This window comes from Eschrichtius robustus, chromosome 10, assembly GCF_028021215.1.
Source record: "Eschrichtius robustus isolate mEscRob2 chromosome 10, mEscRob2.pri, whole genome shotgun sequence".
NCBI lineage: Eukaryota > Metazoa > Chordata > Mammalia > Artiodactyla > Eschrichtiidae > Eschrichtius > Eschrichtius robustus.
This window is the reverse complement of record NC_090833.1, coordinates 105574164-105593249: the sequence shown is the minus strand read 5'-3', so window position 1 is coordinate 105593249 and position 19086 is coordinate 105574164. Positions and strand designations below refer to the sequence as shown.

At 39.5% G+C, this 19086-nt stretch overlaps 1 protein-coding gene across 1 annotated transcript in view; it reads right to left on the bottom strand.

Moving 5' to 3' along the window:
* The window catches only part of ADAM7 (ADAM metallopeptidase domain 7), a 61508-nt gene that overhangs the window by 3412 nt on the left and 39010 nt on the right, over positions 1–19086 (bottom strand). The window contains exons 20-21 of the mRNA XM_068554033.1: positions 18946–19045; positions 14074–14130 (exon numbers count right to left, since the gene is read on the bottom strand). Of these exons, the coding sequence (XP_068410134.1) occupies positions 14074–14130; positions 18946–19045 (157 nt within the window). The remainder of the gene's footprint in view (positions 1–14073; positions 14131–18945; positions 19046–19086) is intronic.

Here is a 19086-nt window from a genome sequence, read left to right as displayed (position 1 = left end):
AATATACAATATTTGTTTTACCCTTTCTGACTTACTTCACTCTATATGACAGTCCCTAGATCCATCCACGTCTCTACAAATGACCCAATTTCGTTCCTTTTTTTGGCTGAGTAATATTCCATTGTGTATATGTACCACATCTTCTTTATGCATTCATCTGTCGATGGGCACTTAGGTTGCTTCCATGTCCTGGCTATTGTAAATAGTGCTGCAATGAGCATTGGGGTACATGACTCTTTTTGAGTTATGGTTTTCTCAGGGTATATGCCCAATAGTGGGATTGCTGGGCCATATGGTAGTTCTATTTTTAGCTTTTTTTTTTTTATTTTTTATAAAGTTGTTTTTGGTTTTGTTTTTTTACTTATTTATTTTTGGCTGTGTTGGGTCTTCGTTTCTGTGCGAGGGCTTTCTCTACTTGTGGCAAGCGGGGGCCACTCTTCATCGCGGTGCGCGGGCCTCTCACTGTCGCGGCCTCTCTTGTTGCGGAGCACAGGCTCCAGACGCGCAGGCTCAGTAGTCGTGGCTCACAGGCCCAGTTGCTCCGCGGCACGTGGGATCTTCCCGGACCAGGGCTTGAACCCGTGTCCCCTGCATTGGCAGGTGGATTCTTAACCATGGCGCCACCAGGGAAGCCCCTATTTTTAGCTTTTTAAGGAACCTCCATACTGTTCTCCATAGTGGCTGCATCAATTTACATTCCCACCAACAGTGCAAGAGGGTACCCTTTTCTGCACACCCTCTCCAGCATTTGTTGCTTGTAGATTTTCTGATGATGCCCATTCAAACTGGTGTGAGGTGATATCTCATTGTAGTTTTGATTTGCATTTCTCTAATAATGAGTGATGTTGAGCAGCTTTTCATGTGCTTCTTGGCCATCTGTATGTCTTCTTTGGAGAAATGTCTATTTAGGTCTTCTGCCCATTTTTGGATTGGGTTGTTTGTTTTTTTAAAATTGAGCTGCATGAGCTGTTTATATATTTTGGATATTAATCCTTTGTCCATTGATTCATTTGCAAATATTTTCTCCCAGTCTGAGGGTTGTCTTTTCATCTTGTTTGTAGTTTCCTTTGCTGTGCAAAAGCTTTTAAGTTTCATTAGGTCCCATCTGTTTATTTTTGTTTTTGTTTCCATTACTCTAGGAGGTGGATCGAAAAAAATCTTGCTGTGATTTATGTCAAAGAGTGCTCTTCCTATGTTTTCCTCTGAGTTTTATAGTGTCCCATCTTACATTTAGGTCTCTAATCCATTTTGAATTTATTTTGTGTATGGTGTTAGGGAGTGTCCTAATTTCATTCTTTTACATGTAGCTGTCCAGTTTTCCCAGCACCACTTATTGAAGAGACTGTCTTTTCTCCACTGTATATCTTTGCCTCCTTTGTCATAGATTAGTTGACCATAGGTACGTGGGTTTATCTATGGGCTTTCTATCCTGTTCCATTGATCTATATTTCTGTTTTTGTGCCAGTACCATTTGTCTTGATTACTGTAGCTTTATAGTATAGTCTGAAGTCAGGGAGTCTGATTCCTCCAGCTCTTTTTTTTCCCCTCAAGACTGCTTTGGCTATTCGGGATCTTTTGTGTCTCCATACAAATTTTAAGATTTTTTGTTCTAGTTCTCTAAAAAAATGCCATTGCTAATTTGATAGGGATTGCATTGAATCTGTAGATTGCTTTGGGTAGTATAGTCATTTTCACAATGTTGATTCTTCCAATCCAAGAACATGGTATATCTCTCCATCTGTTGGTATCATCTTTAATTTCTTTCATCAGTGTCTTATAGTTTTCTGCATACAGGTCTTTTGTCTCCCTAGGTAGGTTTATTCCTAGGTATTTTATTCTTTTTGTTGCAGTGGTAAATGGGACTGTCTCCTTAACTTCTCTTTCAGATTTTTCATAACTAGTGTATAGGAAAGCAAGAGATTTCTGTGCATTAATTTTGTATCCTGCAACATTACCAAATTCGTTGATTAGTTCTAGTAGTTTTCTGGTGGCATCTTTAGGATTCTCTATGTATAGTGCCATGTCATGTGCAAACAGTGACAGTTTTACTTCTTCTTTTCCAATTTGTGTTCCTTTTATTTTTTTTTCTTCTCTGATTGCCATGGCTAGGACTTCCAAAACCATGTTGAATAATAGTGTGAGAGGGGACATCCTTGTCTTGTTCCTGATCTTAGAGGAAATGCTTTCAGTTTTTCACCATTGAGAATGATGTTTGCTGTGGGTTTGTTGTATATGGCCTTTATTATGTTGAGGTAGGTTCCATCTATGCCCAGTTTCTGGAGAGTTTTTATCATAAATGGGTGTTGAACTTTGTCAAAAGCTTTTTCTGCACCTATTGAGATGATCATATGGTTTTTATTCTTCAATTTGTTAATATGGTGTATCACATTGATTGATTTCCATATATTGAAGAATCCTTGCATCCCTGGGATAAATCCCACTTGATCGTGGTGTATGATCCTTTTAATGTGTTGTTGGATTCTGGTTGCTAGTATTTTGTTGAGGATTTTTCCTCTATATTCATCAGTGATATTGGTCTGTAATTTTCTTTTTTTATAGTATCTTTGCCTAGTTTTGGTATCAGGGTGATGGTGGCCGCATAGAATGAGTTTGGGAGTGTTCCTTCCTCTGCAATTTTTTGGAAGAGTTTGAGAAGGATGGGTGTTAGCTCTTCCCTAAATGTTTGATAGAATTCGCCTGTGAAGCCATCTGGTCCTGGACTTTTGTTTGTTGGAAGATTTTTAATCACAGTTTCAATTTCATTACTTGTGATTGGTCTGTTCATATTTTCTATTTCTTCCTGGTTCAGTCTTAGAAAGCTATAGCTTTCTAAGAATTTGTGCATTTCTTCCAGGTTGTCCATTTTATTGGCATAGAGTTGCTTGTAGTAGTCGTTTAGGATGCTTTGTATTTCTGCAGTGTCTGTTGTAACTTCTTTTTCATTTCTAATTTTGTTGATTTGAGTCCTCTGCTTCTTGTTCTTGATGAGCCTGGCTAATGGTTTATCAATTTTATCTTCTCAAAGAACCAGCTTTTAGTTTTATTGATCTTTGCTTTTGTTTTCTTTATTTCTATTTCATTTATTTCTGCTCTGATCGGTATGATTTCTTTCCTTCTGCTAACTCTGGGTTTTGTTTGTTCTTCTTTCTCTAGTTCCTTTAGGTGTAAGGTTAGATTGTTTGTTTGAGATTTTTCTTGTTTCTTGAGGTAGGCTTGTATTGCTATAAACTTCCCTCTTAGAACTGCTTTTGCTGCATCCCATAGATTTTGGATTGTCATGTTTCATTGTCATTTGTCTCTAGGTATTTTTGATTTCCTCTTTGATTTCTTCAGTGATCTCTTGGTTATTTAGTAACGTATTGTTTAGCCTCCATGTGTTTGTGTTTTTTACGTTTTTTTCCCTGTAATTCATTTCTAATCTCATAGCGTTGTGGTCAGAAAAGGTGCTTGATATGATTTCAATTTTCTTAAATTTACTGAGGCTTGATTTGTGACCCAAGATGTGACCTATCTTGGAGAATGTTTCATGCACACTTGAGAAGAAAGTATAATCTGCTGTTTTTGGATGGAATGTCCTATAAATATCAATTAAATCTATCTGGTCTATTGTGTCATTTAAAGCTTGTGTTTCCTTATTAATTTTCTGTTGGATGATCTGTCCATTGGTGTAAGTGAGGTGTTAATGTCCCCCACTATTATTGTGTTACTGTCGATTTCCTCTTTTATAGCTGTTAGCAGTTGCCTTATGTATTGAGGTGCTCCTATGTTGGGTGCATATATATTTATAATTGCTCTATCTTCTTCTTGGATTGATCCCTTGATCATTGTGTAGTGTCTGTCCTTCCTTGTCTCTTGTAACATTCTTTATTTTAAAGTCTGTTTTATCTGATATGAGTATTGCTATTTTGGCTTTCTTTTGATTTCCATTTGCATGGAATATCTTTTTCCATCCCCTCACTTTCAGTCTGTATGTGTCCCTAGGTCTGAAGTGGGCCTCTTGTAGACAGCATATATATGGGTCTTGTTTTTGTATCCATTCATCTAGCCTGTGTCTTTTGTTGGAGCATTTAATCCTTTCCCCTTTAAGGTAATTATCGATATGTATGTTCCATTTTCTTAATTGTTTTGGGTTTGTTTTCGTAGGTACTTTTCTTCTCTTGTGTTTCCCACTTAGAGAAGTTCCTTTAGCATTTGTTGTAGAGCTGGTTTGGTGGTGCTGAATTCTCTTAGCTTTTGCTTGTCTGTAAAGCTTTTGATTTCTCCATCGAATCTGAATGAGATCCTTGCCGGGTAGAGTAATCTTGGTTGTAGGTTCTTCCCTTTCATCACTTTAAGTATATCATGCCACTCCCTTCTGGCTTGTAGAGTTTCTGCTGAGAAATCAGCTGTTAACCTTATGGGCGTTCCCTTGTATGTTATTTGTCGTTTTTCCCTTGCTGCTTTCAATAATTTTTCTTTGTCTTTAATTTTTGCCTATTTGATTACTATGTGTCTTGGTGTGTTTCTCCTTGGGTTTATCCTGTATTGGACTCTCTGTGCTTCCTGGACTTGTGTGGCTATTTCCTTTACCATGTTAGGGAATTTTTCGACTATAATCTCTTCAGATATTTTCTTGGGTCCTTTCTCTTTCTCTTCTTCTTCTGGGACCCCTATAATGCAAATTTTGTCGCATTTAATGTTGTCCCAGAAGTCTTTTAGGCTGTCTTCATTTCTTTTCATTCTTTTTTCTTTATTCTGTTCCACAGCATTGAACTCCACCATTCTGTCTTCCAGGTCACTTATCCGTTCTTCTGCCTCAGTTATTCTGCTATTGATTCCTTCTAGTGTATGTTTTCATTTGTTACTGTATTGATCCTCTCTGTTTGTTTGTTCTTTAATTCTTTTAGGTCTTTGTTAAACATTTCTTGCATCTCGATCTTTGCCTCCATTCCTTTTCTGAGGTCCTGGATCATCTTCACTATCATTATTCTGAATTCTTTTTCTGGAAGGTTGCCTATCTCTACTTCATTTAGTTGTTTTTCTGGGGTTTTATCTTGTTCCTTCATCTGGTACATAGCCCTCTGCCCTTTCATCTTGTCTATCTTTCTGTGAATGTGGTTTTTGTTCCACAGGCTGCAGGGTTATAGTTCTTCTTGCTTTTGCTGTCTGCCCTCTGGTGGATGAGGCTATCTAAGAGGCTTGTGCAAGTTTCCTGACGGGAGGGACTGGTGGTGGGTAGAGCTGGGTTTTGCTCTGGTGGGCAGAGCTCAGTAAAACTGTAATCCACTTGTCTGCTGATGGGTGGGGCTGGGTTCCCTCCCTGTTGGTTGTTTCGCCTGAGGTGACCCAACACTGGAGCCTCCGCAGGATCTTTGGTGGGGCTAATGGCAGACTCTGGGAGGGCTCACACCAAGGAGTTCTTCCCAGAACTTCTGCTGCCAGTGTCCTTGTCCCCATGGTGAGACACAGCCACCCCCTGCCTCTGCAGGAGACCCTCCAACTCTAGCAGGTAGGTTTAGGTCAGTGTCCTATGGGGTCACTGCTCCTTCCCCTGGACCCGATGCACACACTACTTTGTGTGTGCCCTCCAAGAGTGGAGTCTCTGTTTCCCTCAGTCCTGTCAAAGTCCTGCAATCAAATCCCACTAGCCTTCAAAGTCTAATTCTCTAGGAATTCCTCCTCCAGTTGCTGGACCCCCAGGTTGGGAAGCCTGACGTGGGGCTCAGAACCTTCACTCCAGTGGGTGGACTTCTACAGTATAAGTGTTCTCCAGTTTGTGAGTCACCCACCCTGTGGTTATGGGCTTTGATTTTATTGTGATTGCGCCCCTCCTACCGTCTCATTGTGGCTTCTCCTTTGCCTTTGGATGTGGGGTATCTTTTCTGGTGAGTTCCAGTGTCTTCCTGTCGATGATTGTTCAGCAGTTAATTGTGATTCCAGTGCTCTCGCAAGAGGAAGTGAGAGCACGTCCTTCTTCTCCGCCATCTTGAACCAATCTCGGAAGATCATTTCTTTTCCTTCCCTCAGCAGCCTAAAGACTGCAGTAGATAATGACATCTTATTCTAAGTCCCTCTTCAGAGAGAACATCACACACATTTCTGAGATAAAACTAATCTCCAGCTACTTTGCCGGGTGGACCTGAAGAAGCATGTTCCAGAGTCAGGACCTCAAATTTCTTCTTTTTTTTTAAAATGTCATCTTTCCCGGGTCATCATCATAAACTTTTATATCAAGAGGCTGATCCTGATAAAGTGAGGGAATGGAAAAGTTTAAATATGGGATGAGAATGATTTTTAAATGCTGGAGGATTTGCCTAAAATCATTCATGTTTTTCTATCCAGCGAGTCCTTTTTTTGAGTCCTGTTGGAATGACGACAGACCTTTGAATATTTTCTTCCCTCTAATCATGACTTTGAAGAACCTGGAGAAGATATGAAAACTGAAATTGATATCTGTTGCTTTATGGCCAAAACCCAGGCCCACCCACTGCACTTCGTTGGGCAACCCCTTTCTAGATCAAAGTCGTGTTCCCCAGGAATAAACTCTTAGGTCATTCACCGGCGACCTGTTATGTTGTTGTCACATTGGTGCCTGACTGTTACCCACTCCAGCCTCAAAACTGGAATGGGTAACAGTTCAAATCATGGTTTTATTCTGAGGCCCATTTACAGCTGTATGTCTGGGGGTCATTAGTCTGGGTTATCATTAGTTTCCTTGTCTATAAAATAATAGTTGTCACAGAACTTTGCAGTGGACATCCCAGGAGAAGTGTGTAAAGGTCTAGCAGGTGCCTGGAGTCTGAAAGGGTGCAGTACAGATACCCTCTCTTTCCTTACCTGTGAAAGGTGACCATCTGGGGCATTTTTTTTTTAATTAAAGCAAGGAAGAAGGCTTCATCAGAGGGTTCTGCCTCTTTATTGATGCCTGCCACCCCCTGGCCCATCAGCTGCTAAGTGTCAATAATTCTGCTGGTTTTCCTTCCCTGAGCACAGATGGTGGAGGCAGCATCAGATAGTTTCCCAGGCATGCTAAACTGAACTAAAACATCAGCCAGGGAGAGTCCCGTTCTGTTGAGAAAGCATCGTCCGGAACCTGAAGTAGTTGTAAAACACAGAAAAGATTCCAGGATCACAAGCACCCCCTAGGGAGTGGCCAGGAGAACGGTAAAAGGTATTAAAGCCTCAGCTGTATCCCCAAACACAGCTGTCTGTGGACAACAGCTTCTCAACTAGGGTGAATCGGCTAAATCGGGTGGTCACTGCTGCCTGGCTTCCCTTTTCTTTCCTTGCTGTGTTAACCCATGAAACACTGTCTCTGTGGCTGCAAAGGTTGGGAAGTTTGGTGGATGGAAAATGAGAATGGGTGTGAGATATATTAATTTCCTTTCCAGGAGTCTGAATTTGGAGGAGGCCTCTGCTTTTTCCCTGTCAGAATTATATTTACAGCAGCAGCGTGGGAGTGATTGAAAGCATACTCTTTGGAGTTAGACTTCCTGGGTTGATGCCCTGACTATGTAATTTAATCAGCCATCTCTCTTTCGGTGGATTATTTGACTTTTGACCTTGATTTTCTCAAACTGTAAAATGAGAATAATAATATTAGTTCGCTCAGAACTGTTTTAATTTTAAAATGAAATTATACATATGAAGTGCTTAGAATAATGCTTAACAAATAGCGTGCACTCAGTAAATGCTGTATTTGCTCTCCTTGAAGCAAATTGCTGGTATCCATGGCAAGAACACTGGGTTTTACATTCCGTTATCTAAGATTTTCTAAGACAGCTCTGGCATAATTTCTTCTGAGCTAGCACTCGGGTGACGCTGAAGACATCTTTTTCTATGTCTTTCATTCCTGGAGACCCCTGAGGTTTAAAGTTATATGTATCTTCTTTCCTTAGCAATCAATATCCATTACGTGTGGCTCACGGTTACCGCTTTTCCTGGAGAAAGATGTTAATGGATTCTGTCAAGGCCACGAGGCAGCCACTTCCTTACAGAATGGCTTTTGAGTTTCTTAAAAGCCTGACCTTCAGTTAGAAAGTGATCAGGAAGCTTCCAATAAGCTCAGGAGTCTAATCAATATTTCTGTCTTTGGTGATGATCAGTTGTCATCAAGGGTCCACCAAAAAGTCATGTAAGTCACACAGGCTGTGGCTTTTCCTGACATTTTCTATCCATTAGGTGTCCCTGGAAAAGGGGGAGCTCTTCAAGTTTCCACGGCAGAAGTGGCTAATCTGCTGGCCTTCTAAAAAATAAGTATACAGATAATACAAAATTTAAAAACAAAAGCAAAGTCTCACAGGAGTCTTCAGGAGACTGGGTTATTTGGGACTATTGACAGGTCAGCTTCAAGAAGACTGGATTGCAGAACTGAAAGTAAATAGTATTTGTCTTTCCAATTTAAAATCTCCAATCATAGCTTTCAGGCTGCCAGCCCAGCTCCCCTTTCGTTCAGTGATGTGATCCCTATTTTTCTAACTCAACCCACGACCCTGGCAGACAGGAAGTTGTGTCTGGCTAAATTCACAGAGTTACCTCCTTAATAATCAAGAACAAGACTTTAACACATTTCTTAGTAAATTTATTTAAAGTCATGATTTTGACAGCCTGGTGTTGTCTGACAAAGGGATGAAATCGTCCAGCAAGCTGCCCGCTCACAGGAGATTTAGTTTCCTATGTCGCCACCTAGTGACCATTGTAGGAACTTCATTGATGGATTGTCGGGTACAGACAGACCTGCCACATATGTGCACGTTTATAAGGAGGTTATTAGCTTTCTTTAGAATATATTTCCCAGTTTTAGCACATGTGTGTGCTAAAATGTATGGTTTTTTTTAATTCCACAATCTCTTGTCAGTACAGATGCTTTGAGAAAAAGGCAAATTGGGTATATGGAGCTGGTTGGTATTTGAGAATACAGTCATCCCTCTGTAATCATGAGTTCTGCATGCAGGGATTCAACGAACTGAGGATGAAAAAATAGTTTTTAAAAAATTCAGAACGTTCCAAAAGGCAAAACTTGAACGTGCCACATCCCGGCCACTATTTACATAGCATTTACATTTTATTTACAACTATTTACAAAGCTACTATTTTCATTGTATTAGGTATTATAAGTAATCTAGAAATGACTTAAAGTATGCTGGGAGGATATGCTTAGGTTATATGCAAATACTTTGCCGTTTTATGTTAGCGACTTGAGCTTGGGAGGAGTTTTGTTTGGGGGGTCCTGGAGCCAATCTTCCACAGATACCGAGGCAGGACTGTAATGGATGCTATTGGGAATGCTGGTTTTGTTTTGTTTTCGTTTGGGTCACCATCACTGCATTCCTGGCAGAACTGATGTAAAAATATACTTGAGATTCCTTGGCACTGTAGCATTTAGGCAATATATTATAACAAATACGGATTCTGATTTATTTTTTTGGAGAATTTTTTAAAGTGATTTGTGGGAAGTTAAACTGCAGAATCTGTCCCCCACCTGCCCTCCACCCCCTGAAATGTACAGCCACTAATGTCTCTGCTCAGTTTGACTTCTTTTTATATTTTACTGATTTCTATGGGTTTCCCTGGTTCTATATCACTCGCTGGTCAGAGGTTTGGGCAGTGGTTTTGCTCAAATTCTGGGAGCCAATATACCTTTGGCCCTCTGCCCGGGCTGGGGAGCATAGTCAAAGTTCAGCTGGGTTTCACTCATGCCTTGGATTTTCCTCTGTGGCGCTCTCTCAGGTACTCACCCCCCAGGTGGGGGTGGGATGGTGTGGGGGGCTTGTCAAACCTGCCATGCTTCTCTCATGCCCATACCCCCCTCTTCCCATTTCAGGTCGGTCCACTCTCGCCCTCCCTATGACTAAACCTCAGCCTAACTAAGATGCGTCTTTGTCCTATTTGTTTTCTGTCGGCACTTTTGCTCATCAATCGTTTTGAGTTCCTGCTCCCCAACCCAAACCAGCCCACTGAATGTCCTTAAAAAATGTAAATACAAAGTTAGATAAAAGGTCTTGGAAGGAGCAGTGCATGTGATGGGCCCTGAAGCCCCAGCTTCATGAGCTTGCCGATAAATCTGCCTCTGTCCAGGGCAGAGGGCACATGACCCAGCTGTAAGCATAGCCCAGCATCCCACGACACAACATCCCAGACCCGTAGCAAGCTCTGTCTAAGTTTAGGCAAGTACTAGCATCAGGAAGGGTTATTTATTCGTGGCAGGGCAGCAAGGCACTCACGGGGCTGAGGTGGGAGGCAGAGGTGCTCGGACAGTAGGTCTAGCAGGTGTGTCCATTCCCACCAGGAGCGGGCCTAGCAGGTACGTCCATTCCCACCAGGAGTAGGTCTAGCAGGTGCGTCCATTCCCACCAGGAGTTCTGTCAGTGCTTGTGGGTTCAAGGGAAAGGATTCAAACCCTGGGAGGTGACAAGAGCTAGAAATATCAAGGCTATGAAATCATAACTGGCTCCATAACCAGGGACAGAACTGGGCCTACAAGGGGCCCACTAGTAGGGGATAGCTGTGAAAATACTTCCTAATCTGTAGACAATATTGGAAGAAGAAGATCCCTAAGAAATAGAGCAGAGAGAGGCAGCATTTGAAAGGACTGTAGGTAAAGTCTCTAAGGTCCAGATTGAGTAGTATGGGCAAGCATGATGAATACCACCTGAAATTAAAAAGAGGCTCAATTGTCAGAAGGCCCCTGGGGTTATTTGAAAAATAAGGAAGCAGATTAGAAGACTAGAGTGATTATCTAGGCAGGAAGCAATGAAGCAGGAGGACTTAGGGAATTCCAGACATATTTATAATTGGAGAGAAGAAATTTGAAAAAAAGAAAAATCACTAGAAATTGGTAGTGGAGCCCAAGACAAAGGACATGAGTGGTGTCCTCGGAAAGGACACCATGAGGGGAGTTTTCTGAAAGAGATATGGGAACAATAAAAAAAACCCAGCAAATCAAGAAAATGATTCTTTTAAAGGGGGAATATCACCAAAATGTATATTGTTCATCAACACGTATTGTTCAGGCAAATATGGATATGTGGACATCCCTTCATTTTGTCTTTTTTAAAAAAATTGTTTATAGTTGATTTACAGTGTTGTGTTAGTTTCAGGTGTACAGCAAAGTGAGTCAGTTATACATATACATATATCCATTCTTTTTTAGATTCTTTTCCCATATAGGTCATTACAGAGTATTGAGTAGAGTTCCCTGTGCTGTATAATAGGTCCTTATTAGTTATCTATTCTATATATAGTAGTATGTATATCTCAATCCCAGTCTCCCAATTTAACCCTCCCCCTGCCCCCGCTTCCCCCCGCTTCCCCTCCCAACCGTAAGTTTGTTTTCTACATCTGTGACTGTTTGTTTTGTAAATAAGTTCATTTGTACCATTTTTTTTTTTTAGATTCCACATATAAGCAATATCATATGATATTTGTCTTGGACATGAGGATTATTGTTTGCTTTAATGAGGCTAGTGTATATGATATGGAATTTCTCTTCTCTCAAAAATTTACATAAAATATTTCAATTAGTATATTTTGCATTAAGCATGCCTTTATCGGTATTGTTTCTTTCTTTCTTTTTTTTTTTTTTTTACAGATAAAGATTTATTTTAATCGGGTATGTATTCATCATCCCTTTTAAGTGTCCAACTTATCCTGTGGAGGACACACAGGAGACAGGCACTTTTGTGGAGGCCGGAGCACGGAGGCAGACTCTGTATCTCCTACCAAGACCAGACTCATGTCACTCTGGAAAATGGGACAAATTAAATCTATAACACCTATCAATATATACTGTGAAACCTTATTTCATTACCACAGGCTGGTAAATGCCCTTGGTGCATGAATGCATTGCCCATCCAAGGTGCCAGTTTTGTTTCTTAAAGGAATAGCTTTGATTAGAAAAACAGATGCTTTTTGAAATCACACTAGGTACAAAGTGCTGAGTCACTGCCGTCCTTTGCTGATTTCACTCACTCTTCCCATCTACCAGTCAGTAGAGCAACAGAAATTCACCAAGAGCCACCAGCTTTCTTCTTTGATTCGCAGCCTTTATTTCATAGAATCAGAAAATTTGCAGTTAGCCCTTGAAAACTTTATTTCAGTAAGTGAAAGAATAATTGCAGATAGCTTTAGCAGTTAACAAAAAAGAAAATAGAGAACACATGAGAACACTTTGAGGAGCCCCCGTATAAGAAGGAGCTGACATCATTCCCAGGACAATCCCGCAGGTCACCACTGACCAACAGAAGTGAAGGAAACAGTGCAGAAAATGCACAGGAAGTGCTCAAACACGTATATTGTAAGGATCTCAAAAGCCCTTCGTGGGAATTGTCTTTCTTCTCTGCTGGAGTCAATTTTCTGAAATTTTTGTAATGCTCTGACTTTTCTGTCAAGTTCTTAAGGAATTCTAAAAAATAAGGAATTTTGAATTAACTTCTAGGCATTTAGAATTACCAGGAGCATTTCATGTCCTCTTTGGCTGCCACCACAAGTTTAAGAAGGATTTTTGTAGTTAAAGTGACTATTCTTTTCCCTCTTTCACTGTTAGGACTGAGTGGGACAACTGTCTACCTTTTAATTAACTAGTGGAATCTGATGTTTCCTGCACCGATTTCCTTGGCATCTCTGCAGGAGAGAAGTTTATTTAAACCATAATTAATGGTAATTATGTCAGGTTCAAATTAAGATAAGTACTTTTATGTTCCCAAAGAAATAACCTGTTATAAGAGATGTTTTACTTCTTAGACTCAGCATTGTAATTTACTATCCTCTAAGTTTTGACTCTTTTTTTTTTTTTTAAGTAATTAGATTAATATTTTGTAAGAAAATACTAGAGCAAGAAGACTATTTTTGTATTAAACTAAGGAGCGTTTGAAAAATGGTAGATTTTTTTGGTAGCATATGTCTATGCCATTCTACAGGTAAATATTACAGAAGATGTTGTTTCTCTTCACCGTTTTCTGTCTGGATAAAAAACATTTGAAAAACTACCAGAAATATGTGTAGCAAACATCTAGGGAAGGTTAAGAAGATCTCGCATCCAGAATCCTCAGCCTAGCCTTGCACAGCCATTCTGGATATCCAATTTCAAGCTCTAAATAAAAAGGGATGGTTAAGAGTAAATTGTTTTTTGCAAAATCTATAAGCATGTTATATTTCATTTATAGCTACTAATTACAGTAACCTTTCTGGATTCTGTTGTACTTCATTTATTCACATTTTCCCAGATTGCCTTAGCCATGGCTAATTAAACAGTTATTATAAAATCGACAAACCTATCACAAAAGAAAGAAAATCATTTTATTTTTCAATACAAGAAGCCAGTTTGCTTGCACTAAGGAGCATGTCTTTCTACTCCCCAGTATGAGACAGGTTCATCCTTGAGGAGTGGAAGGGCCATTAGAAAAGTCTTTCCTTCTCCATCCCAACAGGGAAAGTGTATTGGGCAGTATTTCTAGTGAGAATGCTTTCTGGGGGAAAGCTTCACATTAACCCAGTACATTGTAGGGACTCAGCAAAAGTCACTGAACGGATGAATGAAGGAATGAAAACTAAAACTCTGAAATGTAGTCTCCCTTTGTCAAAAATCACAATTTTTTGATAACTTTTCTGACATTAGACATAATAATTCAAAAGTGAAATCATCCCTCGGGCATAGTCAGTTATTGATTTGTAAGTGAAAACTTTGGCAAAGTAATCATGAAAAAAACTGTTCCATTAGAAAGGATACCTTTTATATGATTACCAGTACTGTTGTGTCCTTTAAAATACCTCATGAGAACCCATGGGTATGTATACTCTAGCCAAGAAAAGTTTGAGAAAGAAATTTTGTTTTGTTGTTATTTCCAAAATGTATTCAGACTCTGACACTGTTGAATTCTAGCTTGCTCCTTGAGTCAGGTTGAAAACTCTTGGACTAAAACATGCACTGCGGAATTATCAGAAATTTAAGCATATCAGGGGAAACAATTTCAACCCTCCTAATCTTTTGATAAGAACAGAGGATCTCTCCAATCAATGAGTAGACAAAGAACACAAAAGGAGGCTAGCATTTGAAAAAATTTAAAAAGGAGGGAACCGTCTGTCACAGGAACCTACCACTTTGGCACTCGGATTGGGATCTGCGATTCCTCTTGGCTCTTTATTTGCAGGTTTCTATAATAAACACATTTTGTTGTGTCAGGAACCAAACCAGATTTCACACACAGGCACACATACACATGAGCACATATACACACAGACCACCTCTTTTTGATCCATGAAAAATCTAAGACTGTAAATCGCTAGGGAATGGAGGAGATGGGCTGGGGTGAGGCAATGATAGTTCAGGATAAGTGAAGTTTTATCAGAGACCATGTTTCCTTGTTATCCTGGTTGTAACTCTCTCCAACAATATATTTGGTAAGAAGATTGCCAAACATTTTTCAAGTACTAGAGCTTTCATTCAAAAAAAATCTCAGTTGAAATCCCAGTAAAACCAATTTATAAAAAGGGACTGCGCTGGTGGAGCAGGGCATGGGGAGATATGCTCATTCCGTGCCACCCTGACTATGCATCACGTTCTGAGACCCTTTTGTGTGACAGGCAGATTCTGTGGAGCCACAGACTGAACACTACCTTAATCACATCCTTCTAGCCATTAAACAATGCGTAATGAGATTTGCTGAGTTTACAAAGATGTAGTTGAGAATCTCGGTGATTTCGGCGCCCAGTTCTGAATAAGAAGTGTTCTGTGTGACCTTGAGGATACAGGTGTAGATAAAGATTCCAGTGGTTCAGGTGCTCTTAGAAACCTGGTAATATCTCTTTTTTGGCTCCATGTCTCTCGTGCACGTGTGGGCTGATTTAGCTAATTTGTTTCTCTCTCATCAATATTTATTCAGGGAAGACATCTCCTCAGTTAGTGCAAAGCCCTCTGCTGATCAAGGCCTCTCTGGAAGCTGTCATTGGGTTTGACCCCTGAGAACCAGGGCTGGGACCAGGGCGAAGTGAGCAAGGCATTTGTCCCAGGGGCAACATTTAAGGGGTACAAACAAACTCTGTGATCACAATAAATAATACATTAATGTGTTGTTTAAAAAAAAAATCAGAACTAATTCCCAAGAATTCATGATGAGCACAGTCAGTATTTTAAATAATGACCGTATCTGACTGTGTACTTACAAGGGTCACTGTGCTCTTAATCACCGTAATCCCAGCCCTGCTGCGAAGTAGGAAGTCCCTGTTTCTGCCTCAAGTCAGAGAGCCATGTTATATTGTTGGAAATTTTCAAGGAACCAATGAGTGGTTAAGTGGCACCAAGATTATCAGTGAAAAGGACACAGACTAGCACAACCAACAGAAAAGAGCCAGGGGACCGACCATACCAGCGTGATGCAGTGCGGGCTCGAGCAACTGGCTGGAAGTCTCTCCAAGGACTCTGCCGTTCTTGGCTGATGAAGAGAGATACTCTTAACCTGCAGTTAGGGCTCAAACAAGTATGACTATTTTCCAAGCCTGCAAAATACATTTGCTAGTCGTCTCTAGAATACAGTCCTAGTAAATGTACAAATATTGAAACACACAGAGACAATGTTCTTGCCTCGGTTGTTCTCTTGTGATGGATGAGTCTAACAACTTATCTGTAAGTCAAGCATACATATAAGAGTGGGAGTTTCTTTACATGTTATGATATGAGTAGTTCAAGGTCAGTCTATTAGTTTCCAAATCTTAGAGTCTCTAATGGTCTCCATGCCTGAAATTCCACAACCAGGCACATCCCTTTGGACCTTGGAGGTCTTTGAGGATTTCCAGAACTTACTATTGTAATGCAGATGTGCCTGGCCAAAGTTACCCTTTTTTTTTTTTTTTTTCTTAACATCTTTATTGGAGTATAATTGCTTTACAATGGTGTGTTAGTTTCTGCTTTATAACAAAGTGAATCAGTTATACATATACTTATATCCCCATATCTCTTCCCTCTTGCGTCTCCCTCCCTTCCACCCTCCCTTCCACCCTCCCTATCCCAACCCCTCTAGGTGGTCACAAAGAACCGAGCTGATCTCCCTGTGCTAATGCAGCTGCTTCCCACTAGCTATCTATTTTAGGTTTGGTAGTGTATATATGTCCATGCCACTCTCTCACTTTGTCCCAGCTTACCCTTCCCCCTTCGCGTATCCTCAAGTCCATTCTGCAGTAAGTCTGTGTCTTTATTCCCGTCTTGCCCCTAAGTTCTTCATGACCTTTTTTTTTTTTCTTAGATTCCGTATATATGTGTTACCCTTTTTGAAGTGCTTTCTTTTAACCCCCAGTGGACATTAATACAACCAGGCAGCGTGGTTCAGTGGAAACAGGACCTAGGAGAGGCACTGGGTACCAGACAGAAAAGCTAACCAAATATCATTAATGTGACTGGGAAAGGACACCAAACACAGATCTTTTCCAAACCACAATTTTGCTGAGAACTGGCCTTTGATGGGTAACTAATGTATCAAACAGGAGTCAGCTAAATCATTATTATTCATATAATTTTACAACAAATAATACAAAAAACCTAAACAAGAGATTCAAGGACCCAAACTGTCCTATACAATCTACATTTATAATATATTATGCTATATGGTTAATTAAATTCATTCATATATTTAACAAATATTTATTAAGCTCTTCTTCTAAGTTCCCCCATTTAACTAAAAATCCAAAAAGCCCTTAAGGATTTTGTATTCAATACAAATATGCCCCAGGCTCTATTTGAACCTCTGGTGACTATCTATCATTGATCCCATGCTCAGGCTAACTTCACCTGAATCCTTTCTCTGGGAGTGCAACTGTTTTGCACGTTAATTTAAAGAAAATGTAATTAGGAAAGTCACTGAGACAGTGCATGAGGCATAGTAGATATTTAACACATATTAAGTGCTAAATATATACCAAACACAGTGCTAAGTATATTTACATTCAGTTTCTTATTTAAACCTGATATTAGCATCCTGCGTTTTCATATCAGAAAATCTCAGTGTAAACTTAAAAAATTATTACACGAGATTTTCCTGTCACTTGTGTGGACAATGAAGACTTGTTTATTTGGGTCACCACTGGCATAATAAAATGTATGAATGGATAAAAATGATAAACCATCATATTACCAGAGAAAGGGTAACTATGCAGACATAAGTAAGAGAAGTTCAGTAAAAGCCTTTCTACGATAATGTCATATATGTGTTCCTGGGGGTAAGGTGGGAGCTTGTTCTGTAATATTGTGCAGTAAAAAGCACAGGGCTTACGGGACATGGAGAGTTGGGGCAAAGCATTCAAAATCTCTGGAGCCATGGAGCAAGATTACTGCTAACCAAAAAAAAAAAAAAAATCCTAATTTAAAAATACTAACACCATTATACTTTCATTGGCGTTTGCGTCTAACAATGATCAGTTCATACTTCCTTCAAGACTTCGGTCCTAGTGGGCAGTTTCATCGGTATAATCTTATTGCAAATTCTTTCTTCACTGGTTAACTTTTTTAAAAGGAATGCTTTTGTAGCTTCCTAACCAGCACTCATTTTTTTTTTTTTTTTTTTCCTACTGAGTCAAATGCATTGGAAATCATAGCTGTTGTTAAAGGTGCTGAACAAGCCACTGCTTGCAGGGACTTTTACAGGATTGTCAGCTTTTTTATTAGGTTTTCGTATATTGCTCTGGGTGTTGTTTTAATAAACTTTTCTTTTAATGTAAAAGATACACAAAGAAACGTACTAACAGAAAGTATGAGGTGGGTGAATTTTTAAAAATGAGCACCTATGGGTAACCGAACCCCACCCAGATCGAAACATAAAACTTTACTGTGCCCTCTGAAAATCTTCCCTGTGGTATGACTACCCTGACTTCTAATACCATAGAGTAGTTTTGTCAGTTTGGATTTATATAAGTTGAATCATACAGTTTGCTTTTGGGTTTGGTGTGTTGTCTAAGAGTATGTGATAGTAAGATATCACATACAATAGTATGTTGTAAATGTCAGTAGTTTGTTCATTTTTCCTTCTCTGTAGTGTTATTGGACATTCGTATTATTTTCACTTTTTGCAAATAATGCTGTTGGAACATTATTGTTGATGTCTTCCGATATACACATGTACACATTTCTGTTTGGTGTGTTCATAATGACAGGAATTGCTGGATTACAGGGAATGTGTATGATCAGGTTTAGGGTATAGTATGAATTTTACCTATTGGTTGTGCCATTTAAAGTTTCATTAGCTTTTATGAGAGTTTTTACTCTCTATATCCCCACTAATAATTGGCATTGTTGCCCTTATTCATTTTTAGTCATTTCTTGGGAAAATACAATAGAGATAAAAAACACACACAAAACAGATTCATGGCTTAATGAACCATTTAAGGTAAATATCCTTGCAATCACTGCACTGATTAAGGAATAAAACTTTGCCATTTCAAGTTTCCTATCATTACTGTCACCCACTTCCTCCCCCCAAATTAGCCACTTTCCCAACTTAAAAATAATGACCTCCACCTTGCATGTGATTATACTTTTACCCCCGAATATTTATCTCTTAACACTATCATTTAGTCTTGTACATTTTAAATTTTTTACGAGAAAAAGATTTTTCCCAGTATTTTTCTGATACTGATTTCTAATAGAATTTTATTTTGAGAACATATTTTGTATGACCCCAATTCTTCTAAATTTATTAAGACTTGTTTTATATCCCAGAATATGGTTTACGCTTGTACATTTTTCCAGTCATGCACACATTAGTATTTTATTTAACCAATATATTCTGCTCTGAAATAGTGTCTTGGTGTGTTTGAGTCCTGCCATCCTCTCCTTCCCCACCTGTCAACTGAAGGTTATTGGTGTGGAATCGTGTTAGACTATTCTGCATTTCCCACCTCACTTAGCTTAGGGATAGTTCCACTTCAAACATACATACAACTACTTTTTAAATTGATTAACTAGTGCAAATGGTATTTTCTTACATGTAGGGGGTGAATATCAGGTAAGATGGGCTCAGTCCTTGTCTGCTGCTCATCACCGAAGTATCCTTTATTCTCCACTCCTGGGGTTTCTCTCGGTGGGCTGCCAAGAAGGGAATTGAATGTTGATACCAGCTAAAGTAT